This window comes from Lytechinus variegatus, chromosome 14, assembly GCF_018143015.1.
Source record: "Lytechinus variegatus isolate NC3 chromosome 14, Lvar_3.0, whole genome shotgun sequence".
NCBI lineage: Eukaryota > Metazoa > Echinodermata > Echinoidea > Temnopleuroida > Toxopneustidae > Lytechinus > Lytechinus variegatus.
Window position 1 is genome coordinate 26859969 of NC_054753.1, and position 24577 is coordinate 26884545.

Here is a 24577-nt window from a genome sequence, read left to right on the forward strand (position 1 = left end):
TTTAAAAAAGGGGAAAAGAGTGTTTTATTCAAGGAAATTTGTAAGATTCCATACATCAAATACCAATTTCCTGTAAGATTACGCAATTCGGTAAGATTACAGGTGTTCTCGAGACTCTGCTGCAGGAACTTCTTCTATTTTTTCTAACAGTGAAGTTCCTGCAGCAGAGTCTCGAGAACACCTGTAATCTTACCAGATTGCGTAATCTTACAGGAAATTGGTATTTGGTGTGTGTAATCTTACAAATTTCCTTAAATAAAACACTCTTTTCCCCTTTTTCTAACAGACCTGTTCTGTTAAATTGCAGAAAAATTCCTGTTTCATGAATTTAAAGAATGATTCTGGTATTGCTTTCTGCAAAATCTTCTTTTATTTTTCTGTAAAATCAGGGTTTTTTTAACAGTGTATGTGGAATGTTTCTTCAGCCCCGAATCTGCTGTCCCGGTGCACCAATTTCCGACAAAGACATCTATGCCGTTCATGGTAACTTGACGGGCAATATCAATAGAATTTCTATGTTGTAGAATCCGTCCCCATTGCCATGATTGCATTCGCAAGTCCATGTCTTCACCCCCTCTTTCTTTCTCTCTTCATCCCCTCTCTCTCTCTTTCTTTCTTTTTTTCTTTCTTCCTTCCTTTCTTCTTTCTTTCTTTCTTCCTTCCTTCCTTTCTTTCTTTCTTTCTTTCTTCTTTCTTTCTTTCTTTCTTTCTTTCTTCTTTCTTTCATTCTTTCTTTTTCTTTCTAACTTTCTAACTTTCTTTCTTTCTTTTTCTTTCTTACTTTCTTTCTTTCTTTCTTTATTTCTTTCTTTCTTTATTTCTTTCTTTCTTTCTCTCTCTCCATCCACCAGTCTTTGTCTTCCTTCCACTCTTTCCCTCTCTTCCCCTTTCTCACTCTCTTCTCTCTGTCCCTTAATCTTAACGTGTTTTATGAAATAGGCATTTATTTAAACCGCAATAGGCAATCATGGTAATTAAGGCTTTTTTATTTACAAATAAAACAGAAATTTGAGAATATATAATAGAAATATTCCGAAAATTCATTTTTGCCAAATTTATATGAACCCGGCAGCCACTGTACAGAGCCTGATCGACGTTGCTCTATCCCTCAAATCGTTGAACGCCAAACAGGTTACAAAAACTCCCATCTTTTAAAGGTCAAGTCCACTCCCAGAAAAATGTTCATTTGAATCAATATACAAAAATCAAACAAGCATAACGCTGAAAATTTCATCAAAATCGGATGTAAAACAAGAAAGTTATGACATTTTAAAGTTTCGCTTATTTCACAAACCAATTTTTCATGCACAAGACAATGACATGCAAACGAGAGAGTCGATGATGTCCATCACTCACTATTTCATTCGCTGTTTATTGTTTGAATTATACAATCTTTCACATTTCATAGACTTGACATTATTTATCAATAAACATTTTCACCATTTAAAGAATGAAATGAACACCAACATTGGATTTCTATAGTGGATACCATCTTGGATTACAGAAAATCTCCAAGGAGGATTTGTGAAGACTTTTAGTATGTTATTCGAGACATATTCCTGGAACTTTCCTGAAAAAAGTCAGATTGTTACCTGAAATTTTCATTCTTAAGCCCATCTCGGCCTAATGCTCTTGGCCTAGAACAGGTGCTGGTCGGTCTAAAATACAAGATGGAGAATTGGTTTTGATGGACATTAATCGTTTGTATGATGTCGGACAGGAAGAATTTCCTTGCATATTTTTACAAGGCAAATCAAAGAAGATTGTAATGGAACTTCTTTCTTCACTATTCCCTTAAATCTTGAGTCGCCTATCGTACATTTCATCGTAATATTTCACAACCTTGTCAGAGCACCTGATGACGTCAGGAGGCAGTTCGTCACGTGACGGCATCGTTTTGGGCGGGAGGAAACACGTGCTTTTCATAGCAGTCCCGTAGAAATGAACCATATCCATTATAAGCCTGTCACCTGGAGCCACCATCTTGGTAAATGCCTCGGTTGAGGCGTCCCATGTTAATAAACGGTCGCCGTACGGCAGCCCCACGGCATGACAGTAAGCTGAGAGAACCCCACGAGGGTTTGATAACAGATCATCAGCGTCGATGACGATCGGATTGCGATCGATATTTGTATCTTGGAGATACCTCCAGAAATCGTAGAGTTCCTTGAGGAAGTAACCAGATGGCAAGAATCGGTCATCGCGCTCGATATCGAACTTATTTTCGTCGGCTGCGTCACCTGTCAACAGGAATGAATGGTAATGATGATAGTGATTAAAAAAATCATTATTACTTTATGATTTCTTGAATCCCTTTTTTTATTCATTTGGTGGCATTTATCGGCATCTGTCGCTTCTAGGGCCATATCTGTCGGAGAAAGACAACTTGTTAGGAATGACCTACTTCGTCTTAATCAAATTTCTTTTTCCAATTCAAATTAATTTCATACTAAGTTGTTACCTCAAAATGAATTTCTTGAATTTTTACAAAATAACATATTTCATGAAGGAATATAAATGTTGAAATTTAAAAAAGATTTGTTAGCAGAAGAAGGCGTAGTTCCCTAAAATCAGGGGCTTGTGTGTGTGTGTGTAATTGAGCCTTTCCGGGTGGGAATCGATCAGATATGAATATCTATGCTTGGGTCACTATCCGAAAGACGTGACCAGGGCTCGAACCTCAAACCTTCTGCATCAATTTGGAACTTCCCCCACGTAGCTTGGATTACAGGCGCACGGCGAACATAAATAGCCTACCTTCAAAAAGTCCAAGACCAGAGAAGTGGTTGTATATCATCTTGCGATAAGATAGTAAGGCACGGTATGGGTGTCTTATAAGAAAGGTGTGTCGATACCCCTTCGGTAGGTAGTCCCTATACCCCTCTGTCATAGCCATTCCCATATCTTTGGCAAAAACGTGTTTAGCGGTAGAATCTTCAAGGAGACGCTTTATTGATCCATATCTGCAAAAGAAAAACAAAGAAACGACAACATTTCTTTGGAGAGAAAGGAAAAAGCGTAAATGCCAGGAACCCCATTTTCATTCATATTGATAACATGCTCCCCTATGGTGGTCATTGACTAATTTGAATATTTAACGTTCTGATTCGTCAAATCTTCCACAAGGAGGGGTGTTGGTTTGAACCCATCTGATCCCGATTATAATTTCCCAAGTTGTTGCATTAACTGTTTGTTGAGTCAGGTAAACAAAAAATCCTTGATGGACTGACATTTTAACATGGCCTTGGGAAGCTGGGTTGCTGCATGTGCTGTTCTCCAAAGGAGGTACCCCGTGAAAATCTGGTAGCAAAACTGTAACCAAAATGACCTACATTTATTGGTAGTGAATCCCCCTTTTTTTGTTCCTTGTAAAATTATACCGGGACGAAAATTACCTTCAGTTTGTATTTTTTTTTTGGTGGTGAGGGGGAGGGGGTGTTTGTCAAATTTGAGCTCTCACCCCCTGATTAAAAAAAAACGTTCTCAGCGCCCTGCATTTAATACTAAATAGCACCTTGTCGTCATATATCTTTAGCTGGTATAGTGAAGATGGTCGGAATAATACGTTCTACATAGGGCTGGAAGTCGAGGTTAATAACAGTTCCAGAGCGACATGATTTTCCTCGAGGCCGAGCACAAGGACCGTCTTCAAAACCTTACAAATGATTGTACGTTAAAAATATAAATGTAGGAATATATGGTTACTAGTAGTCCTATCCCGGCCTGGTGTGATGAACTACCGAAAGGCCAAAGCCAATGACTTTACACATCTAAGGCCAATGTCAGTGACTAGACGTCCAAGAGCAAGAACAAGGTCAATGGCTCATATCTGACCCTGATCGAGGCTGGCCCCAATGCTCAAGAAATATCAACAACTGAAGCACTGCACTGATATTAACGAACATGCAAATATATAATCTTATACCGTTTACAAAGAAATCGACGGCCACAAAACTTACGGGAGTCGATCGGCTTCAAACGGGGTGTTTGCCAAGATGTCTATCATTCCTTTGACCTTCTGGAAGATCTCTTCGTTTCCCAGGTACTCCATCGGGATGTCAAGTTGGGTTTGGTACTTGTATTCCACCCTTGCGGCTCTAGCGTAGCTGTAAAGTTCGAACCATACCTCACAATCCTCGATGAAGCTCAGGCATTTGGCCACAGCAGTCGAGATGGCACGTGGTGCACACCAAAGGATCGTCCTGCTCGTATCGTCACCTTTTGTAGAACACATTTCAAAGTTTCCTGCAGTTGATTGGGGCTCGTCTTCTGGTTGTGTTCTTTCATTCTGTGGATTGTTTGCAAAATGGGATATGGCATGTATGGGGCGTACGTTGCAAGAAACTCATGTTACACGCAACGTACGTTACCGAACATCTTTACGTTTACATTAGGAAGATTGGGTTAGGGTTAGCAGACGCTTTCTGTGACGTAGATAATCTATTGTCAAAAGCCCTTCATGGCAAAGCAGTCTTTGTCGAAAATCGGGGAATCAGGGGACCGTTTCATCAACATTTTTTATCTGACAAGTTGTCAGATCTGACATATTTCCTTGGTTCTGATTGGCTGAGAGGCACTGTTACTATAGTAACTGTCAGATAAAATGGGACTTGTCGATTAAAACGTCCGACAAGTCCTTTCATGAAACGCTCCCCAGAACAGCAGTGTTCTCCGTGACTTTGGACAAACGACTTTTAAAAAAAAAAAATGCCAGCTCCAAACCATAGATCGATCAGCTTTCCAAGTCCGTCACTTTTCGGCAAAGACCCCAAAGGGCTGTTGCATAAAACTTTTTACCTGAGACAACTCTGGTAAAAACTGAAAACTAAGGTTATATAGTCTGATTTCTGCCATTGTCTTTAGTACGGGGAAAAGACTCCGGTAAAAACAACCTGAGTTTTATCAGGTAAACAGTTTTATGCAATGGGCCCCAGGTTTTAGTTGTCATGTTTTTAGTCTGATGTTCGTCATGACAAAGAAGAGCAAAGAAGCATTTGTCAAAATTGGTGAATCAAAAGAACAATTTAGTCTTTGATTCAGCACAAACATCACATTTGCAGCGTTTCGTCAGCTCTGACATTATAGGACGAAACTGTTTTCCGGTTCGCCAATTTTTGACAAAGATATCTAAATTGCTCTTTGTCGGGTGACGGCATTTAAGAATATATTTTCTCTGAATGCGAATTCTCCGTAGGCCGCTGTGCAAAATCTCTTTGTTGAGTAGCAATTGAACGCAATTCAATTACACATTTGTTTTTAATCTAATCTCCTTTGTTTGATTTCGAGTCTAACCGTAAGTTTCACGCAACGCCCCATTTTTTCTGATGATAGTTAATTGAACATTATAATGATATATGTTTTGTTGATTCGTACATAAAAATGCCAATGCATGCTTACTCATGGACTGCTTGAAAATTAAAGATCTAATGAATAAAATATTAATTTAATTTTTTTCCGGGAAAATTGGGGGATGCTAGTACAGGCAAGCCCTCTCCGAAAAAAGTGGAATGTGAAGGATATCACCCCCCCCCCTTCGGATTAACGCCCCAAGTCGGTCGAAACCAAAATCCTATCATTATACCTGCTTCCGACGTCACAATTTTGATAGAAACGACACTCCAATCTTACAAAGATAACATACGATGCATCATTATGCACACGATAGCATATGATTATATGATGATAAAAGGACGCTGAAATTCAAAATAATTGATATACTTACCAGCATAAAAAAATCCGAGTAAAAATCACTTTCCTGTACGTTCAACGGAACATGAATCGCCCTATCATTTACAGGACATTTTCGGCCACGTACACGACGTACTTACGAATTCAAGCACATGGTTTCACGTACAGATATGAATTGAGTTTCATGTTTGATCTGTGTATTTTCATATTGAAAGACGCGGTCACGTGACACAATATGCTTACGTGAGTATAATACGGATCTGAAGGGGAAGTCTCTTCGCAAAAAAGGAGAAGGAAGAGAAAACGAAGAGAAAAAAACAGAAAATGTACTACAAGAAAATAAAAAGAAGGATAAGAAATGTGAAAAGGGTTAAGAAAGAGAAATTACAAAAGAAATAGGCAAAAAAAAATGAAATAAACTGGCGTTCGGTGCTCGTTTTTCTTGCAAATAAGGACTACCTGGCGATTTGAATATTCAATTTTCAAGAAAATATTTAAAATTGATTTTTGCCATTGACTTTAACACGGGGCAAAAACTCCGGTAAAAACAACATGAGTTTTCTCAGGTAAAAAGTTTTATGCAACGGGCCCGAGGTTTTAGTTGTCATGTTTTTAGTTTGATGTTCGTCATGACAAAGAAGAGCAAAGAAGCATTTGTCAAAATTGGTGAATCAAAAGAACAATTTAGTCTTTGATTCAGCACAAACATCACATTTGCAGCGTTTCGTCAGCTCTGACATTATAGGACGAAACTGTTTTCCGGTTCACCAATTTTTGACAAAGATATCTAAATTGCTCTTTGTCGGGTGACGGCATTTAAGAATATATTTTCTCTGATTGCGAATTCTCCGTAGGCCGCTGTGCAAAATCTCTTTGTTGAGTAGCAATTGAACGCAATTCAATTACACATTTGTTTTTAATCTAATCTCCTTTGTTTGATTTCGAGTCTAACCGTAAGTTTCACGCAACGCCCCATTTTTTCTGATGATAGTTAATTGAACATTATAATGATATATGTTTTGTTGATTCGTACATAAAAATGCCAATGCATGCTTACTCATGGACTGCTTGAAAATTAAAGATCTAATGAATAAAATATTAATGTAATTTTTTTTCTGGAAAATTGGGGGATGCTAGTACAGGCAAGCCCTCTCCGAAAAAAGTGGAATGTGAAGGATATCACCCCCCCCCCCTTGGATTAACGCCCCAAGTCGGTCGAAACCAAAATCCTATCATTATACCTGCTTCTGACGTCACAATTTTGATAGAAACGACACTCCAAACTTACAAAGATAACATACGATGCATCATTATGCACACGATAGTATATGATTATATGATGATAAAAGGACGCTGAAATTCAAAATAATTGATATACTTACCAGCATAAAAAGCTCCGAGTAAAATTCAGTTTCCTGTACGTTTAACGGAACATGAATTGCCCTATCATTTACAGGACATTTTCGGCCACGTACACGACGTACTTACGAATTCAAGCACATGGTTTCACGTACAGATATGAATTGAGTTTCATGTTTGATCTGTGTATTTTCATATTGAAAGACGCGGTCACGTGACACAATATGCTTACGTGAGTATAATACGGATCTGAAGGGGAAGTCTCTTCGCAAAAAAAAGGAGAAGGAAGAGAAAACGAAGAAAAAAAAAACAGAAAATGTAGTACAAGAAAATAAAGAGAAGGATAAGAAATGTGAAAAGGGTTAAGAAAGAGCAATTACAAAAGAAATAGGGGGGGGGGGGGGGAAATGAAATAAACTGGCGTTCGGTGCTCGTTTTTCTTGCAAATAAGGACTACCTGGCGATTTGAATATTCAATTTTCAAGAAAATATTTAAAATTGATTTTTTTTTACTATTCGTGCTTAGTTTTTTTTTTTTTAGTGACAGACTCATCCTCGTCATGAATACACGTGCATCACGTCTGAATATTAAAAAAAAAAAATGTCTGAATATTATTAAAAAAAAAAACAGCTGGCTCTTGGAGCTGATGCCCCCCCCCCCCCTCTCTATACACACATACCCGCACACACAGACACACACAATAAGTTATACTGGTGGCCCTTTCTTAGGAACCAAATAAAAAAATGAAAATCTAATGTGTGTCATTCACCAAGAGAAAAGATACCAGTCTTTCGTAATGCCGCTCGAAACTTACGACGGGGCTTTAATATGAAACACCTTTGAGACGATTGTACAATTATTTTGTAAACAAATTTCAATGTAATAAATCGTAAAGAAATACCACCGGTCAACCGCATAAGTTTGTGTTACATTTCTTTAATATATCAATAATATATGCATGTAGTTTATAGATACTTCCAGTAAAGACGATCATGAATACAATGCAATTATGAGGATACATTCTCGGCTGGAAAACAGTTTTCGGAATTGAAGTGGCTACCCCGGGTAAAATATGACGTTATTATTATCATCATTACATGTATTACATAAATATTCTTCCTTTTCTCAATATATAAACAAAACAGTACGCAAAGAGTGTGTAATACAGCAAATTCTGATTAAAGATTAAGTACACGAAATGTGATATTCATCGATGATTCGAAATCAATAATATTACAACACAGTTCCACTTTCTTTGAATATATTGCTATAAAATAAATATTTCCTTTTCTTTTACATTGTTTTTATATTGTATTGTTCTTCTGTTTAAAAAGAAAAAAATCATAAACACCTCCGTCGGTTGAACGTGGATGTTTAAAGCATGTAATAAGTAATCACCATTTTTTTATTTGAGTGATTGACTTGTAATCGAGTATCATGCGATCATATACAATCTCCCCAAAGATAGGGGGACCAAGGCTGGAAAATTTGAGAAGGAAAAAAATAAGGCTATCACCCCAAACGTAAGGTCATTTCCACCAAAATAAATAAATAAATTTGATAAGCAAAAAAAAGAAGGTTATGACCAAAAAAGTAAGGTCATCTCGTCCAAAATAATGTTTTATTTCGATTTTGAATGATATATTTCTTTCCATCATAAAAGACCCAAAATAGTAGGGGGACATTTGATATTGTGTCCCCCTACTAGTTTGGGTGGGGAGGGGGGCGCGTCCCCACCTTGGATTTCCGCCCATGATCATACAAACAATCATAAATAATAATCCCGTTAATGCGTAACAATGTCAATTGTCCACTTTACATGCTGTTAAGCATTGAGCTTAAATACGTGAAAACTCTGCCTAAGTCTTTATAGAAAACGGGTAAAGAAAACAGAAACCCCCAAAATAATTCGAATCAGACCGTAATTTTTTTACCTTTTTGGTCCATCTTAATTATTGCCTCTTATAATTTATCAATATCCATTTATCTATTTACCTATTTATATTCATTGATATATCTTATTTCTTTTATATTTTGCAGTTATTCATAAATACTTTCATTCATTATTTTCTTTAAAACAAGTGCACTCCAAGTTACCAATATAGCATTTCCATTTATTTGAAAGCAGGATAAAAGAGCAGTGTACATTAAATGCCTTGCTCACGGGCATGTCAACCGTTGTGTTGGCTCAGTTGGTAGAGAGTCCGTCTCACAACCGGGAAGTCAGGGGTTCAATCCCCGGCCGCGTCAGACCAAAAGACGTTAAAAGATGGGAGTTGCTGCTACCCTGTTTGGCGTTCAACAATTAAAGGGATAGAGCCTCGTCGATCTGGCTGCACGGCCCACGATCAATTGGGAAAAGCAAATTTTCGGAGTATTTCATTTCATGTCTATTTCGAACAATAAATTATGGATTTTCATAAGTGTCGCGGCCGGGGATCGAACCCCGGACTTTCCATGTATAGCCAGGCGCCTTAGACCACCCGGCTACGGCACCTCTACTCAGAGTTTTTTTATCGATTCAATCCTCTCTTAATTTTTATTTATTTATCATTTTTGGGGTGGGAGTATATTAGTCACTCTTATAAATACATTTTTATATTTTTTTGTTTATTTTTTGTAAAACATCCCTTGGTTTATGTTGTAGGCCTACATCCAGAAAAAAATATGTTAGGCCTATTCAAAGAAGATCAGGAAATTATGATAGTCAAAGCTCGGGGATTCTAGTTAAAACACTATGAAAACATTATTTTTTGATGGAATGGCTAATGTATATTAAAAAGTGCAAATTTGATTCATGAATTGAGTTGGCGGTATGACTAATGTTAGTCGAATTATTCACAATTTGAAGTAAGCCCTGACCATTACGAAAATTGATGAGGGAAAATGGCCTGGGGGTCATTTCATGAAGCTATTTTACCTTTCTATAAATGAAATGTTCATTTGTGATTTTAGCGCGTAAGAGAGGTTCACCGGTCATTCCTAAAGTCTCTCTTAACTTACGAACAGCTTTATGAAACAATCACATGGCCTTATATAGATGTTCTGAAAAAAAAATCATGATAGAGGGCCGATGGTTGTACTCAATAGATCATCCATAAGTACGCAAGGTTCTAATAGTGAACCTTGTGGAACTCCATTCAAAGGCATTGGTGGTAATACAAAAAAAAGATCGACATCTAAACTTTCAATCTAGCTTCATACATTTCATCAAAATAGGGCATAACCTTATCAGAGCACCTAATGACGTCAGCCGGTAGCTGATCACGTGATAAAAATTTACTTGGAGGCAGAAAGCAGCTACTTTTCATGGCCGTTCCATAAAAATTCACGATGTCCATTAGAAGATTGTCGCCACAAGCTTTCATCTTGTTGAAAGCTTCTACCGATGCATCCCATTGGAGTAAGCTATCGTTATAAGGCAACCCCACGGCAGCACAGTAAGCTGAAAGCGTCTCAGCTGGTTTGGTAAGTAGATCATCACCGTCAATGATGAGAGGGTTAGGATCAATCCCAGAGTCTTGGAGATACTTCCAGAGGTCGTAGACTTCCTTTACGAAGCACCCAGGAGCAAAGAAACGATCATGACGCTCAACATCATACGTTTTTTCGTCCGCTGCTTCACCTACCAATAAAAATATTCAAAGTAAGATTTTGAAGCAGATACGAGCCAGCAGGTGTTTAATAGCATCACCTAACCCAAATATGGCCGCTTCCCTGACCCATAATGCAACTTCTTGAGCAGTGTAGTGTTGTACCAGTGGCATAAACGACCAAGAAAAAAAAAGAGAAAAAGGAAAGAGAGCAGGGTGAAATATAATATTATTTTCTGAACATTGTGTCACAATGTATCACAAAATTTGATTTTTGTAATAAAAATGTCTAAACTCTTCTGCTGGCTTGCTTTGCTCGCTCTCAACTTTTATTAAAAATATAAGTTCTGCCCGATACGCCATATCTAGCCCCCTTCACTTTTGGGGAGCTAATGACGCCACTGTGCTATATTCTACTTCCAATTGACTTCTTACATTCTAATCATGTTAATATATAGATTTATACCGCAATAATTATAAGCGAAACATCTTCTTCTCAAAACAATTTAGTTCTTTCTTATCTATACAAATAAATAGGCTTACCTTTTTACAATATCTCGAAAGGTAAATTATTTTTTCAAGACCAGCTGTTTAGACCTCTCCCGGATCCAGGGGGGGGGGCACTCTGCCCGTGTCCCCCTTGAGAGGCACAATTGAAATTTGTAATGTAAAAATGCCGTTAAAACAGAAGTGTGCCCCCCCCCCCCTTTGAAAGTGAAGCCCCCTTTTTTTGCTTGTTAATTTTTTTTCTTGGACCAAATTTTTCATCGGGGAAAAATGTGCCCTCTTTCTAAAAAAATTCCGGATCCGCCCCTGATTTAGACTTGGAGGTTTCGTCTTGTCAGAGTCCGAGCACAGGCAAAAAAAGGTGGAAAGAGAAAGAAAAAAAGAAACCAGCTAGGGATTGGCCGGAGGGAAAAAGGTCTGGGTCATGTGACCTACTAAACCGATAATTTGTGATGGGGGGGGGGGGTGATTTCATCTTTTGGCCGTTCAACCACACCCCTAAAAGATCATTGCCTATGTTTTGATGAAAGGAAAGGAAAATGGTGAACTAGAATATGATATCGTTTTGTGAATAATTGTTAAAATTTATAATTTTTCCCAATTATTTCAAAGGCTAAAGAAATCTTGCTCGCTTTTATACGTTAAGCCCGGTCCCCTCAAAATTCTTGGACCATTGATTTTAATCGTTGCCCTTCGTAAGTGAGTTAAAAATGACCTCACCTTCTAGCAACCCTAATTCAGAAAACTGTTTAAACATTGACTTCCGGTACGAGTAGATGGATCTGTGAGGATTCCTGATGAGAAATGTATGCCGATAACCCTTGGGTAGAAACTGACGATACCCATCAGGAACTCCAAAAGCCATATCCTTGACAAACACGTGTTTAGCAGTAGAGGCCTCAAGGCGATGCTTTACCGATCCGTATCTGTAAATGGTAAGAAATTAGAATGTTAATCTATGATAATTGATGTAGCGTTATTATTGCTATTAATGTTAATATTGAAATTGAATGTTAAGTTTAACCGAAGAGTCTCTCCTCTGTATTGGAGATATACCGTGTATTCTGCCAAGGACACAAAGATCTCAAAGCCAATACAAATCAGTCTGGGGCGGATCCAACATTTTGCAAGGGGGGGGGTGCACATTTTCCTGAGGTAAATTTGAGAAGCAAAAAATTAAATCAAATGAAATACATATAAATTATATATGTTTGCATTAAAATATTGATGGCTCTCAAAATGGGGGGGGGGGGGCACAGGCCGGATGTGACCCCCCCCCCCTCATGGATCAGAAACTGCATTGAACCAGCAGGCTTGTATAGGCACCATCTCAAATTAATCCTCATCTACATGCACCCGATCTGGCCCGAGTGATAACCCACAATGCAATGCAAAGAAAATGCATTGAGCAGCATGATAGTCCAATGATAAGTGAAGCAAACTTATGATTACGAAGGCAGAAAATACACTGAATTACAATTTCTTTTTTTTCTCGGACGCACTGTATATGTATTCATCATGGTCGCATCATGGGCACCGACGAAGAGTGTGACTTTACCTTTCATGCTTTAGAACGCTCCTTTTAAAATCCACGAATTTATTTCTACTGCATGTTACTAAACCAATATGTGCCCATTATAAAATAGTGGAGCGTTGTGGCCCAGTGGATTAGTCTCCGGACTTTGAAACAGAGGGTCGTGGGTTCAAATCCCAGCCATGGCGTAGTTTCCTTCAGCAAGAAATTTATCCACATTGTGCTGCACTCAACCCAGGTGAGGTAAATGGGTACCTGGCAGGAATTTATTCCTTGAAATGCCAGCGCGCTGTAAAAGGCTGCGAGGCTAAAGCCAGGGTAATAATATCCAAGTCCTTTGGAAGCACATAGAGACGTTATTTATAATGTGTTATGCGCTATACAAGAACTGTCTATTATTATTATTAGAAACATAAACTTGGGATCACAACATATACAGTGCGTATCAAATAAAGTTTACACTTTGAAAAGGCCATGGGAATTGAAAAATATACAACATGTGGGTAATTTTTCACATATATTCTTGGGTTTGGGTCTCATCTATCGGAAAGTAAAAGTTTTGTCAGAATGTTACATTTGAGTGAGCACTGTCCATTTTTGTAAAGCTCGCAGAAATCTGTATGCGCAGAATACTCATTTTCACCCTGTGTCAAGGGAAAAGGGCGAAATCAAACTTATCCAGCGAAACATTTCTCATACATTTCCCTTGCACTTTTAGTCAATTGAAATAAAAGGGATACATTCAAGCATTTTGTAAAAATTTCGCCACCTAAATTGAAATTTTAACACTTAGTCAATACAAAATTTACCCTTTTTTTGTTCCAGCTGGATCTGCGGACAACTGAATCTGAACAAAGTTTATATCAGACATCTCCAGCATTCTTTCACAAAAAATTATCACTTAAAGTGGGTTCACATTTTGTTTTTCATTTAATTCTTGTTTATCCACACTTTCCGCAAGTTTGACAATGATTAACAATGAAAATCAAGCCAAAGCCATTCACGTAAATCACACCTCTTTGGACGCAGTGCATTCTTCGAAGTGATTTGGGCAAGGAAAAGTTTTAAAAAAGGTAAAAGATATCTTCAAATCAATTTTACTGGCTAAATTCCACGTGTTCTTCATGATTAAGGTCTACTTTTATTCACATAACTATTTCAAAGTTCTGCGCAAATCATTTTTTTACTAACTTTTCAAAAGTAAGTGGTGCTCACTCAAGCGTAAATATTTTCCGCCAGTTTAATCGTCATTTGCTTTGGATATGTACCAATATCAAAATATGGAAATATCTTCAGGTTTTTAATGTATAATCTGACAGGATTTTTTTCTAAGTGTAAACCTTTTTTTGGTTACGCACTGTATAAGTCTGCTTCGGCATACAAGGGATAAAATAATCACAATTGGTTTAGTAAAATGTCGTGAAATGAAACCGTACATGGGTTGGCAGAATAAATATGATTTTGCTTTAGATTAAAAGGAAACACTTACGGGAGGCGATGAGCTTCATTCTTAGTTTGAGATAATAAATCAAGCATCTCTTTGGCCTTCTGGAAGGTTTCCTCATTTCCCTCATACTCTGTTGGAATAGCGAGCTTGGTCTGCAGCTCGTACTCCACTCGTGTCACATAGCTGTAGGTGTAGGGTTCGAACCACACTTCGGTGTCCTCGATGTTGCTCAGACACTTGGCAAAAGCAGTAGAGATTGCCCGCGGTACGCACCAAAGAATGGTCTTACTTCCATCCTTACTAGCATGGCCATTTTCGGTAGAAGACATCTTGATGAAAAACTTTCAATTATGATAAAAAGTAACACATGGAAGATTATTTCAGTGCGCGAATAGCAGATCAGATTTCAATCTCTCCTGAAAAAGTACGTCAAGTTGACGCATTGATGATAACCTAATGCAATAATCTGGACAATGTTAACTCGAAGTCATTGGTAAAAGTTCTGAATAACCAGCTCTTGAACGATTCACCTTGTAATTCAAAGTCGTTTGTGTCATCAAAGTTCCAAATCTGTGTCTGTCAAAGATTCTGCACTAAGTTTCAACGTGTACAAATAACAATTTGATTGCTCCTTTCACTTTTGTTTGGGAACGATATTGATGCCACGTGTCAGAATGCCTCCATATTTTGGAAAGACAGTGTTAGTTCAGCCCGCTGTTTAAGGAGAATTATAGAGATGAATTTCTATTACTAAGTACTCGATGAAGCTCCTGTTTCACCGCGAAAATGACCTGCTTATATACTGCAGGTGACTTTATATCAACATCCCAGTTTGGCCGGGTGCCTAGGAATTTTACCCATTGACCTATAAAATGCAGTGGTTGACTAAAGGCCGGACTAAAGGTCAAAGAAATCACAAGATATGGTATTTATGTGTTGTATAGGCCTATATGTTTTATGGTTAATGTATGCTATGAAATAATATATTACATAGGTTATGTAGATTCGAATCAGTGATAGGTCAATACGCCATCACGTGACCATATCGGCGAGGATCGCATTTGTTAAATTCTAGGTTTTGACGTCACCTCAGGGAATATACTGCGTTGTATTTTCAATTGCGGCGTTATATTCACTAAGGTGACGTCACTCGCTGCATACAAGTTGCGTAACAAGGTATGTATATATATATATATATATACATGCCTTGATTATTTGATGTACGCGCTATAATGTTAACGCGTCGATTGCATGAAGAACGCGTTTGGTGTATTTTCCAAAAAAAAATTATTATGACGTAGATGGATCAGAGTTGTAGCAAGAATTTCGGGTCTGAGCCAGATGATGAATGCAATTTCTGATGGCGAATCCACATATACTATAAAGTATAACAGATAATGCCTGGTCTATCAGGTCTATCGTTTTATAAATAACATTTCAACTCCCTTCAGACGCTATATTTTCCCCTCGGGATAATATTTTCCCTCAGCGCTGCGCGCTTCGGGCAAAATATAATCCCTTGGGAAAAATACAACTCCATCGGGGAGAGGAAATGTTATATTCAAACTATTGGTAGGCAATATCTGTATAATATTATTGTGAGAAGGAGGTGTTTATGAGGCTGACTCAATCTGACACATATACGAGTGTTTACTTTGCCGACGTTAGTGTTTTTTCCCCATTTTCGTGAAACGATCTTTAACGTTTTTGTTGTTAAGAGCGGTAATAACGAGATTGAATTATGTCGACTTAACCTCGACTGTTTCGTTGAGCTGTTCTTCAGGCTATTGAAAGACTTTTCACATGAATTTCATCATTAACTGCGAAAATACCTAATTGTAAGATGAATTTCCAACAAAACGTCAACTGAAAAAAATCGAGACGTTGGGGTTCAAAGGATTCAGTCTTTGACCCTCTTTTGTTTGTAATCGTGTGTGTGTGTATATATATATGTATATATGTGTATATATTATCACAATATTTAAATAAAAGAGTTGCCAAAGCTGTTGTACATGTACATGTATAACTTCACAAACACATATATAAAATGAATAATTAATACCTATCATAAATCTAAAATATGTCTTTTATATTGGCGTCATAGCAATTGTACGATTGGCTACGATTTATAACTAATTTGGTTTTTTTTACTCCAAAATAAACGCTTCCAATCATCTAACATTTTTAAATTTGAACGTCAAATAAGAAGATACTTTTCATTCACAATTTCAGAAAATAAGCAATGGGCCATTTGTTCCAAAATCGGATCGTGGAGCAGTGCGGTGGCCTTTAGCTAGTTGCCCTTCAATGAGATTCGGCCTGAACACAAACAAGATTCGTGATCAATGCCACATCTTGATCGTGAATGAGGTCATTGCCATCCCTCGGCCAATATAGGGACAGAAATGTAGGTCAAATTCTCAACTCTCCAATGAAGTCTAGAGGTAGAAGGTCCATGATAATAGTGTCGATACAGACAAGGGAGCGTTTCATAAAGCTGTTCGTAAGTTAAGAGCGACTTTAAGAGCGACCGGTGAACCTTTCTTACACGCTTATCCATCGCCAATGCATCCCGGCAATGCATATACAATTTACCTCAAGAAAGGTTCACCAGTCGTTCTTAAAGGACAAGTCCACCCCAACAAAACTTGATTTGAATAAAAAGATAACATTCAACAAGCTTAACACTGAAAATTTCATCAAAATCGGATGTGAAATAAGAAATTTATAGCATTTTAAAGTTTCGCTTATTTTCAACAAAATAGTTATATGAACGAGCCAGTTACATCCAAATGAGAGTTGATGACATCAATCACTCACTATTTCTTTCGCATTTCATTATATGAAATATGATTTTTTTTCTCGTCATTGTCATGTGAAATGAAGTTTCATTCCTCCCTGAACACGTAGAATTCCATTATTTTAACATTTTGTGCTTCAGGCAAGGAGGTCCTAATCGTCAAATTTTGAAAAAAATTTAAATATTGCATAATTCAAACAATAAATAAAAAAAGAAATAGTGAGTGAGTGACATCATCGACTCTCTTATTTGGATGTAACTGTCTCGTTCGTATAACTATTTTGTTGAAAATAAGCGAAACTTTGAAATGTCATAACTTTCTTACTTTACATCCGATTTTAAAGAAATTTTCAGCATTGTGCTTGTTTGATTTTTTTTCTATTGATTCAAATCAAAATTTTTCTGAGGTGGACTTGACCTTTAAAGTCGATCTTTAATTACGAAGAGCTTTATGAAACACCTACCAGGTTAAACTTCTGCTTTAATGGCTCAAGACTTATTTCCAGGGTGCGTATAGGTTTATAGGGCTGTGCTAATATTGAAAAAAAAACAGAATGGACCAATATCAACTATGAAATTACTCCGATTTAAACAAATTCAGCAATTAACTGCGCTGATTTTTGTATGTCTTGTATTCCTGAGGGTAGATTTGGAATTGCTGATCAAATCGTCTTTTCTACTAAGGAGTCATTAAAGTAGAATATTGGTTTATTGTTGTTACTTTTTCGGTTGTTTTTAATGACCATTCATTTTAGGATGTATGGTTAATCATTAAACTTCAAAATAATGATGGGGGAAGGGCGTTAATTATGATGACGTCGGGCGATGACGTCAATGCCGTGGGTAGGGGGCGTCAGCCTTCCCCACTCTCACCCTTTTTCATTCAACTTGTACGAAAACGTGAAAATGACCACCAAATTGTGATTCGATGCATATTCACATCTTCCAAGTCGTTCCTCCACCAATGGTATCAATCTCTTCAATATAATGTTCTATTTTTATGTTATACTTAGCAAGTTCACTGATGGTATGTTTTGATGGTGACATGACATTTGTTTTTGCACCATCTGCTCTGGGGCCCGTTGCAGAAAGAGTTGCAATCAAACGCAACTGTAAAGATCACGCGCAACTTGATTTTCAACCAATCAACAGCGCACATTATGGACTTGCGATTGATTTTTTGACTTGCGTTCAAACGCAACTCTTTCTGCAACGGACCCCAGGTCTTAATATCTCAGCGGGCATAGGGTTAGAGTTAGGATTGTATTCATGTTTTGGTTGAGAATAATGTGAAGATAAGGATCAGGGTTTATTTATTTCTTGAGGTAAGGTTCTATGTTGAGCTTCATGTGGAGATTTTCCATCGGTGCAATTGTCGCCGTTTAATTTCCTGTAAAAATGAATCATGCCTTGCAATAAGACATTATGCCGATGTCAACTACGTCATGAGATTGAAAGACAAAATAATCCGACATGATTGTGTCTCTTTTAGGTTCAAACATTCATGTAATAAGCATTCAAGCATATTGTACGTACATATATAAGTATAATGATTTTCTTTAGTTTTTATCACCAGCAAGTTGAAAGGTATTACTTTATAATTTACAACAAATTACTTAAATATACTCATTGGACAGTATATTGTAGATTAAATACAAGCACAAGATTACAAATGCATGGAACATGATATCAAATAAATCGGAAATACTGACTGAATATACATGCAACCACGCAACACACGCACATACACCCACCCAAACTCTCATTCACACCAATACACACATCCAAGTTCACACACGCACGGATATGCACGCATGCATACGCACACACACCCACCAAACATTGAGGGAAAGGATGATGTAACACATTCGATATTTTATTTGTATTTTATTTCTTGTCATGTAAAATATTTCCCTTTTCTAAGTTATGTTAGATCTAATTCTCTCATCATTTTCAGTTTCAGGATGAATCCAATTAAATTAGAAAATTCTTTGAAAATAGAATATCGAAATTGATTGATCGAGTGCTTCCTTTCGTAGCATTACACAAAATGACAAAAATTCAACAAAAATTTCAAAAGTTTAACATTTCCCTTTTTACTACATATAAAACTCATATACGCTAAATAGAATGGGTGCCTGTAGGAAAAATACATGACAAGCAATTAATGACAAAATGTGAGGATGTTCTTAACCATGCACTTTATCAAATCAACCCTTCGAATTACCCAATTTAGATTTAAATCATTTTACTATTACAGTCATAACTTGTTTATTCGTTGTAGGTTTCAGCCACTTTTGTTTCTCATTTTCTCCTGTCGCAACAATTAAATTCTTTTACCAAAGTTAGAGGACCCTATAGATACATGGAAATGCTGAGAATAAGTGAAATGAATGATGACAGAAAGGTTAATTGGAATAATGGATACACTGAAAACGATCATTTTGTTACTCCATACCCTATCTCTTCAGCAAATAGATCGAGTAATGGTTCAAATATGTAACCTTGTGGAACTCCATTTCAAGGCCTTGTGCATTAACATTGGTGGTTATACCAATGATGACATCTAAACTTTTATTCGAGCTTCATACATTTCATCAAAGTAGGCCATCACTTTTTCAGAGCACCTAATGACGTCAGCCGGTAGCTGATCACGTGGTACAGGTTTACTTGCAGGAAAAAAGCAACTGCTTTTCATGGCAGTTCCGTAGAAATTCACAACATCCATGAGAACATTGTCGCCGGAAGCTTTCATCTTCTTGAAGGCTTCTACCGATTCATCCCATTGGAGTAAGCTGTCGTTATAAGGCAACCCCACTGCAGCACAGTAAGCTGAAAGCGTCTCAGCTGGTTTGGTGAGTAGATCATCACCGTCAATAATGAGAGGGTTAGGATCAATCCCAGAGTCTTGAAGATACTTCCAGAGGTCGTAGACTTCCTTTACGAAGTATCCTGGAGCGAAATAACGATCATGGCGCTCGAGATCATACGTACTTTCATCGGCTGCATCACCTAGTAATCCAAATGAAACAAGATCATGAATTTTACAAGAAATATTACACCTTCGAGATTTTTATAAGGATCGTCAAAATTGCCTACCTATATTCTTGAAATCCGATACAAGAAATTTCAAAGTTAAGAGTATAAAAAGCTACGACACTGTTGATTATTATTCTATGGCCTCATGTTGTCAGGCGAACCGCAAGATATATATATGAAGATAGAAAAGGAACTTGCCAAAAATTATTAATCAGCATACATTACTCTAAACCACACACCAAGTTGGGAACGTATCAGGATTAAAAAAAAACCCATAAAAGTCAAGATTTTTCATATCAGAAGATGTTCAATCTAACATTACAAGGTAGGTCTATACAACTAGTGTACATGTATCTAATAGGAGAGACCGGGGACAATTGTAACAGGGGTAAATGTAACTAAACAGCGCTTTCCAATCCATAGAAGAAACAAATCTCTTATTTTGAAATGATATTAGCTCCTAAATTAATTGTTCAACTGAACAAAAACCTATTCATATGCCAAGCCAAGATATGCATATTTTGTTTTAGTTAGGTTCAAGCAAGTATTTAGGCTTAATAACGTTGATAAGTCAAATTAGGAAATAAAAGTGTTACAATGTCCCTCGTCTCTCTATACTGTCTTTGATGATACACTAACAATATAGGGTTTGGATGTTGTTTGAAGGTTTGCATGGTGTCATGTACAATCGCTGATGTGGTTTTCGGTACACCATGTATAAAAGCAGTGGAAAGAAGAAGAAAAGGAATGGATAGGCGAGAAAGAGGGGAATTGAGAGTAGAGTATTCTTTCTTGGAAGTAGTCCTGAAAAGGACTGTAATCCAGAAGAGATTGATGAGTTGAAAAATCAGCTTGGGTAGTAGGACGGATGAGGAGATGCTGGCATGAGTCGGCGAGTAGCGATGAGGAGTAGAAGCAGTAGAGAGATGTCCGTCCTACCATGGACCTACTTTGCTGGTAGGTCCATGGTCCTACTACTCAAGCTGATTTTTCAACCCATCAATCTCTTCTGGTTTACAGTCCTTTTCAGGACTACTTCCAAGATAGAATACTCTACTCTCAAATCTCCACTTTCTCGCCTGTCCATTCCTTTTCTTCTTCTATCCACTGCATCTATAACACTCCACATGGTGTACCGTAAACCACATCAGCGAATATTTGGTGAACAATACTTTATTCTTTTAGTGTCCGAAAAGGGGTCTGATCACAGGACCCCGACTCAATGGTCCTTTTCATAAGCCCCACGCCCACATGTCGCAATTGCCTAGGAGATCAACTCCTTGAACCTCACCTTCTAGCAACCCTAACTCAGAAAATTGTTTAAACATTGACTTCCGGTACGAGTAGATGGATCTGAGAGGATTCCTGATTAGAAATGTATGCCGATAACCCTTGGGTAGAAACTGACGATAACCGTCAGGAACTCCAAAAGCCATATCCTTGACAAACACGTGTTTAGCAGTAGAGGCTTCAAGGCGACGCTTTACCGATCCGTATCTGTGATTGATGGTTATTAAATATGTAGATGTTAATGTTAATATTATATAAAGGGATACTCTCCAGGCTTAAAAAATTATTATATCTACATAAATGAAGCAAAATAGTGAATTTCATCATAATTATGATAAGAAATAACGAAGCTATTGGAATTTTAAAGTGTAGCAATATCATGTGAAAACGTTATGCACGTCGTCGTGAATATTCATTAGGGGGTGGGCTACGATATCATATTTCCTCTTTATTTTTTATTTTATCATGAATATTATGTTATTATGTCTCTCCTATGATAAAATAAGTTTAAGCAATGAATATCTTATGCATTGAAACAGTTGCCAATCCAATCTGTTTACCTCTTAGAGGAAATAATTGAATGAACCCAATTTCATGTTATAAAATACAAATGAGCAAGTGCGGATATGGCATTAACAATTTGTTCATCGAATATTCTCGAATATTCATGAAGACATGTTAGAACTCTATCTCCGAAATAATGTAAATCTTTAAATGACTTAAATTCGTTATTACGTGTACGATTTTGATGAAATTTTCAGTGTTGCGTTTGTTTGATTTTTTTCTTTGCCTGTTTGAATCATATTATTTTTTAGGCTGGAGTACCCCTTTGAAATCAGTAGATGATCTAGCTTTTTGCTAAGGATCACCGGAAGCCGGGAAGGTGACCTGATTTTATCCAATGACTCCTAATATAACCCCAAGTCGATTATATAGTTTTCACATATTTAAGAAAAGTTTAGTGACAAAAACAAGAAAATCAGATCGCAGTCAGACCGTATAGTGTGCGACCGGCATGAGCTTGCCATACGATAGACAAGGTGTTAATTGAAAATCAACATTTTCATTGATTGATTGATAACGAATTTATTCATTCCAAAATTTTAACAAAGTTACAAAGTAAAGCAATATATAATATAACATTTTGAAATGAAATAGGAACCTTCTGGAAAGCAAAGCTTGTTATCGAAGGTTTCCTTCAATAAATAAGACATATTAATGCAAAAAAAACAATATATATCTGTATATAATATGCAAATCATATCGTACTTGTTGAAGTTCAAAATAAATATAATATACAAGTCATCATATCTTTCTTGTGAAAATTATATGTAAATCCTGTGTGTGTATGTGAGGGTGTGTGTGTATGTGGGAGGGGGTGTGGGTGTGGGTGTGTGTGTGTGTGTAGGGGGTATCACTTAGAATGAATCAAAAGGGATTAAGGTACTCACGGTAGACGATCAGCTTCTGTTTTTGATTGAAGAATCAAATCGACCATCTCTTTAACCTTCTGGAAGGTTTCCTCATTTCCCTCATACTCCTTCGGGATAACAAGTTTGCTGTGCAGCTCATACTCGACTCTTGCCATGTATGTGTAGACGTAGGGTTCGAACCACACTTCGGTGTCCTCGATGTAGCTCAGGCACTTCGCAAAAGCAGTAGAGATTGCCCGCGGAACGCACCAAAGAACCGTCCTACTCTCGTCGCCATTTTTAAAAGGAGAAGACATGGTTATCGAAAAATAAAGATTTCAAATTGCGTTACAGGGTTTCCTTTTGTGCGTATATCTGTGCAAATAGAGTTGAAGTTTTCTAGATGTGTGGTAGGCAAATAACAACTATGTTTATAAAGAAGATATTCGTATTTGAAATCAATTAATGCACACATTCAAGTTTCTAAAGTCCACAGACTGACTTAGATCTTTTACACGAATGTATGATGAAAAGTCTTCTGTATAAATAGGCCTAAGTGAATAAGTTTGGATGTTTGACCACAGTTAACTCGGATACTCCAGGTTATTTCAGGCGCGGTGTGTGTCGGTGTGTAGAATAATGCCTACATTAAATTTGTTACTAAAAGGCTGCAGTAGTCCGGGGAGTTGGCTCGTTTTTTATGTTATCAAGAACAGAACGAGGACACTGCATATTACAATCAATGTTCTTTAAAAGAGTTGACCTCCTTGTCACTTGGGAAAGACAGGAAGAAATTGTACTAGCTACTGGCGAAAAACCTGGGGGGGAGGATGGGGATCGAATACATCCCCACACTTTTCGGAGGGGGTGGCATGTATAATCACCCCCGTCTCTCCCCCCCCCCATTTTTCAAGGAAGAAGCAATATATTTTAATCATCAAATGATTAATACTACTGTTAATGCGAAAGTGCTTAAATTTGGCCAATTTTGCATTCGAAAAATGTAAATTTTCTCTCGCGGTCGCTCCGCTCCCACGCTTCATTGAACAAATTCATGATAGGCATTTAACTGAAAGATAGCAGTATATAATTTAAACATTTACAGTATATGCATACGTATACATAAGCTGAAATGTGATAATTACACACAATTTGAAAGAGGTTTTTGGACATCATTTTGTCTTCCAATTCCTGAAAATTTGATCTCTCGGTCCCTCGCATATTAATATTAACTGTAAAGTAAATGGTAATATACCCCTTCTTCTGTTGGTTTGAGTGGCGATTAGTCATTATTGACTACTGTCGCCCCAGTATAAACAGCCCTTGGTGTGGGGGTTTCCCCAAATTGTAAATTTTCAGATCAATATAATACTATCACCCCCCCCCCCCCTCCCTGCTCGGACCTGATTTACGCCAGTGCACGTAGCTGTATTTATTGTACCGAGGTCAGATTCACCCCGCGTAAACTTGGATATCAGATTGTAAATGACCTGACGAATCACAAACGACGGAATGCTATAGCAAGCACGAACTCCGTCCATGATCCCCCCACAAAAAAGGGGGCGAAGGAAATTATCATACATTTATGGAATTTTTCATTATCATACTGTGCAGAAATAAGACAAAGAGAACACAGAGAGTCGCTTTTTCAGAAATCATATTCGTCTTTAACGTCTGTAATTCATATCTGTGTTTCATTTGTTTGTACTATAAACAATGAGTAAAATAAATTGTGAAATCAAATTCATTAATAAGGTCATAAAGATGAAATATATTTATAAAGTTGTGCATGGTTTTACAAATAATTTAGGTATGTTTAGCCAATATACACCGTTTTCATTAACTCATTATTTTGGGGGTCCCCACCAGGCCTGCACTAATATACAGTGCGTATCAAAAAAACGGGA

General features: G+C 37.3%; 3 protein-coding genes across 3 annotated transcripts; all 3 read right to left on the bottom strand.

Moving 5' to 3' along the window:
* Positions 1–1239: 1239 nt before the first annotated feature.
* LOC121428099 lies at positions 1240–7367 on the bottom strand. The gene is made up of 4 exons (XM_041624684.1): positions 7071–7367; positions 3960–4288; positions 2758–2963; positions 1240–2240 (listed from the first exon to the last, which is right to left on the bottom strand). Exons 1-4 carry the CDS (start codon positions 7074–7076, stop codon positions 1795–1797), a joined length of 987 nt encoding a protein of 328 aa, XP_041480618.1. The 5' UTR covers positions 7077–7367; the 3' UTR covers positions 1240–1794.
* A 2092-nt stretch (positions 7368–9459) lies between these two features.
* LOC121428100 (branched-chain-amino-acid aminotransferase-like protein 1) lies at positions 9460–14920 on the bottom strand. The gene is made up of 3 exons (XM_041624685.1): positions 14172–14920; positions 11869–12074; positions 9460–10673 (listed from the first exon to the last, which is right to left on the bottom strand). The coding sequence occupies exons 1-3, from the start codon at positions 14456–14458 to the stop codon at positions 10228–10230; spliced, it is 939 nt and encodes a 312-aa protein (XP_041480619.1). The 5' UTR covers positions 14459–14920; the 3' UTR covers positions 9460–10227.
* A 4487-nt stretch (positions 14921–19407) lies between these two features.
* LOC121427968 (branched-chain-amino-acid aminotransferase-like protein 1) lies at positions 19408–23213 on the bottom strand. The gene is made up of 3 exons (XM_041624547.1): positions 22710–23213; positions 21260–21465; positions 19408–19941 (listed from the first exon to the last, which is right to left on the bottom strand). The coding sequence occupies exons 1-3, from the start codon at positions 22985–22987 to the stop codon at positions 19496–19498; spliced, it is 930 nt and encodes a 309-aa protein (XP_041480481.1). The 5' UTR covers positions 22988–23213; the 3' UTR covers positions 19408–19495.
* Between the last annotated feature and the right edge of the window lie 1364 nt (positions 23214–24577).

Bases quoted from the DNA above. Each gene is read 5' to 3' on its own strand.
- LOC121428099 (XM_041624684.1), bottom strand. The intron at 2,964-3,959 runs GTAAGTTTTGTG...TTTCTTTTGCAG, and splicing joins TTTGAAGCCGATCGACTCCC to ATATGGATCAATAAAGCGTC. The intron at 2,241-2,757 runs GTAGGCTATTTA...TCCTGTTGACAG, and splicing joins TGGTCTTGGACTTTTTGAAG to GTGACGCAGCCGACGAAAAT.
- LOC121428100 (XM_041624685.1), bottom strand. From the start codon at position 14,458: ATGTCTTCTACCGAAAATGGCCATGCTAGTAAGGATGGAAGTAAGACC. The intron at 12,075-14,171 runs GTAAGTGTTTCC...TACCATTTACAG, and splicing joins AATGAAGCTCATCGCCTCCC to ATACGGATCGGTAAAGCATC. The intron at 10,674-11,868 runs GTGAGGTCATTT...TTTTATTGGTAG, and splicing joins TGAATTAGGGTTGCTAGAAG to GTGAAGCAGCGGACGAAAAA.
- LOC121427968 (XM_041624547.1), bottom strand. From the start codon at position 22,987: ATGTCTTCTCCTTTTAAAAATGGCGACGAGAGTAGGACGGTTCTTTGG. The intron at 21,466-22,709 runs GTGAGTACCTTA...CATCAATCACAG, and splicing joins ACAGAAGCTGATCGTCTACC to ATACGGATCGGTAAAGCGTC. The intron at 19,942-21,259 runs GTGAGGTTCAAG...TTGGATTACTAG, and splicing joins TGAGTTAGGGTTGCTAGAAG to GTGATGCAGCCGATGAAAGT.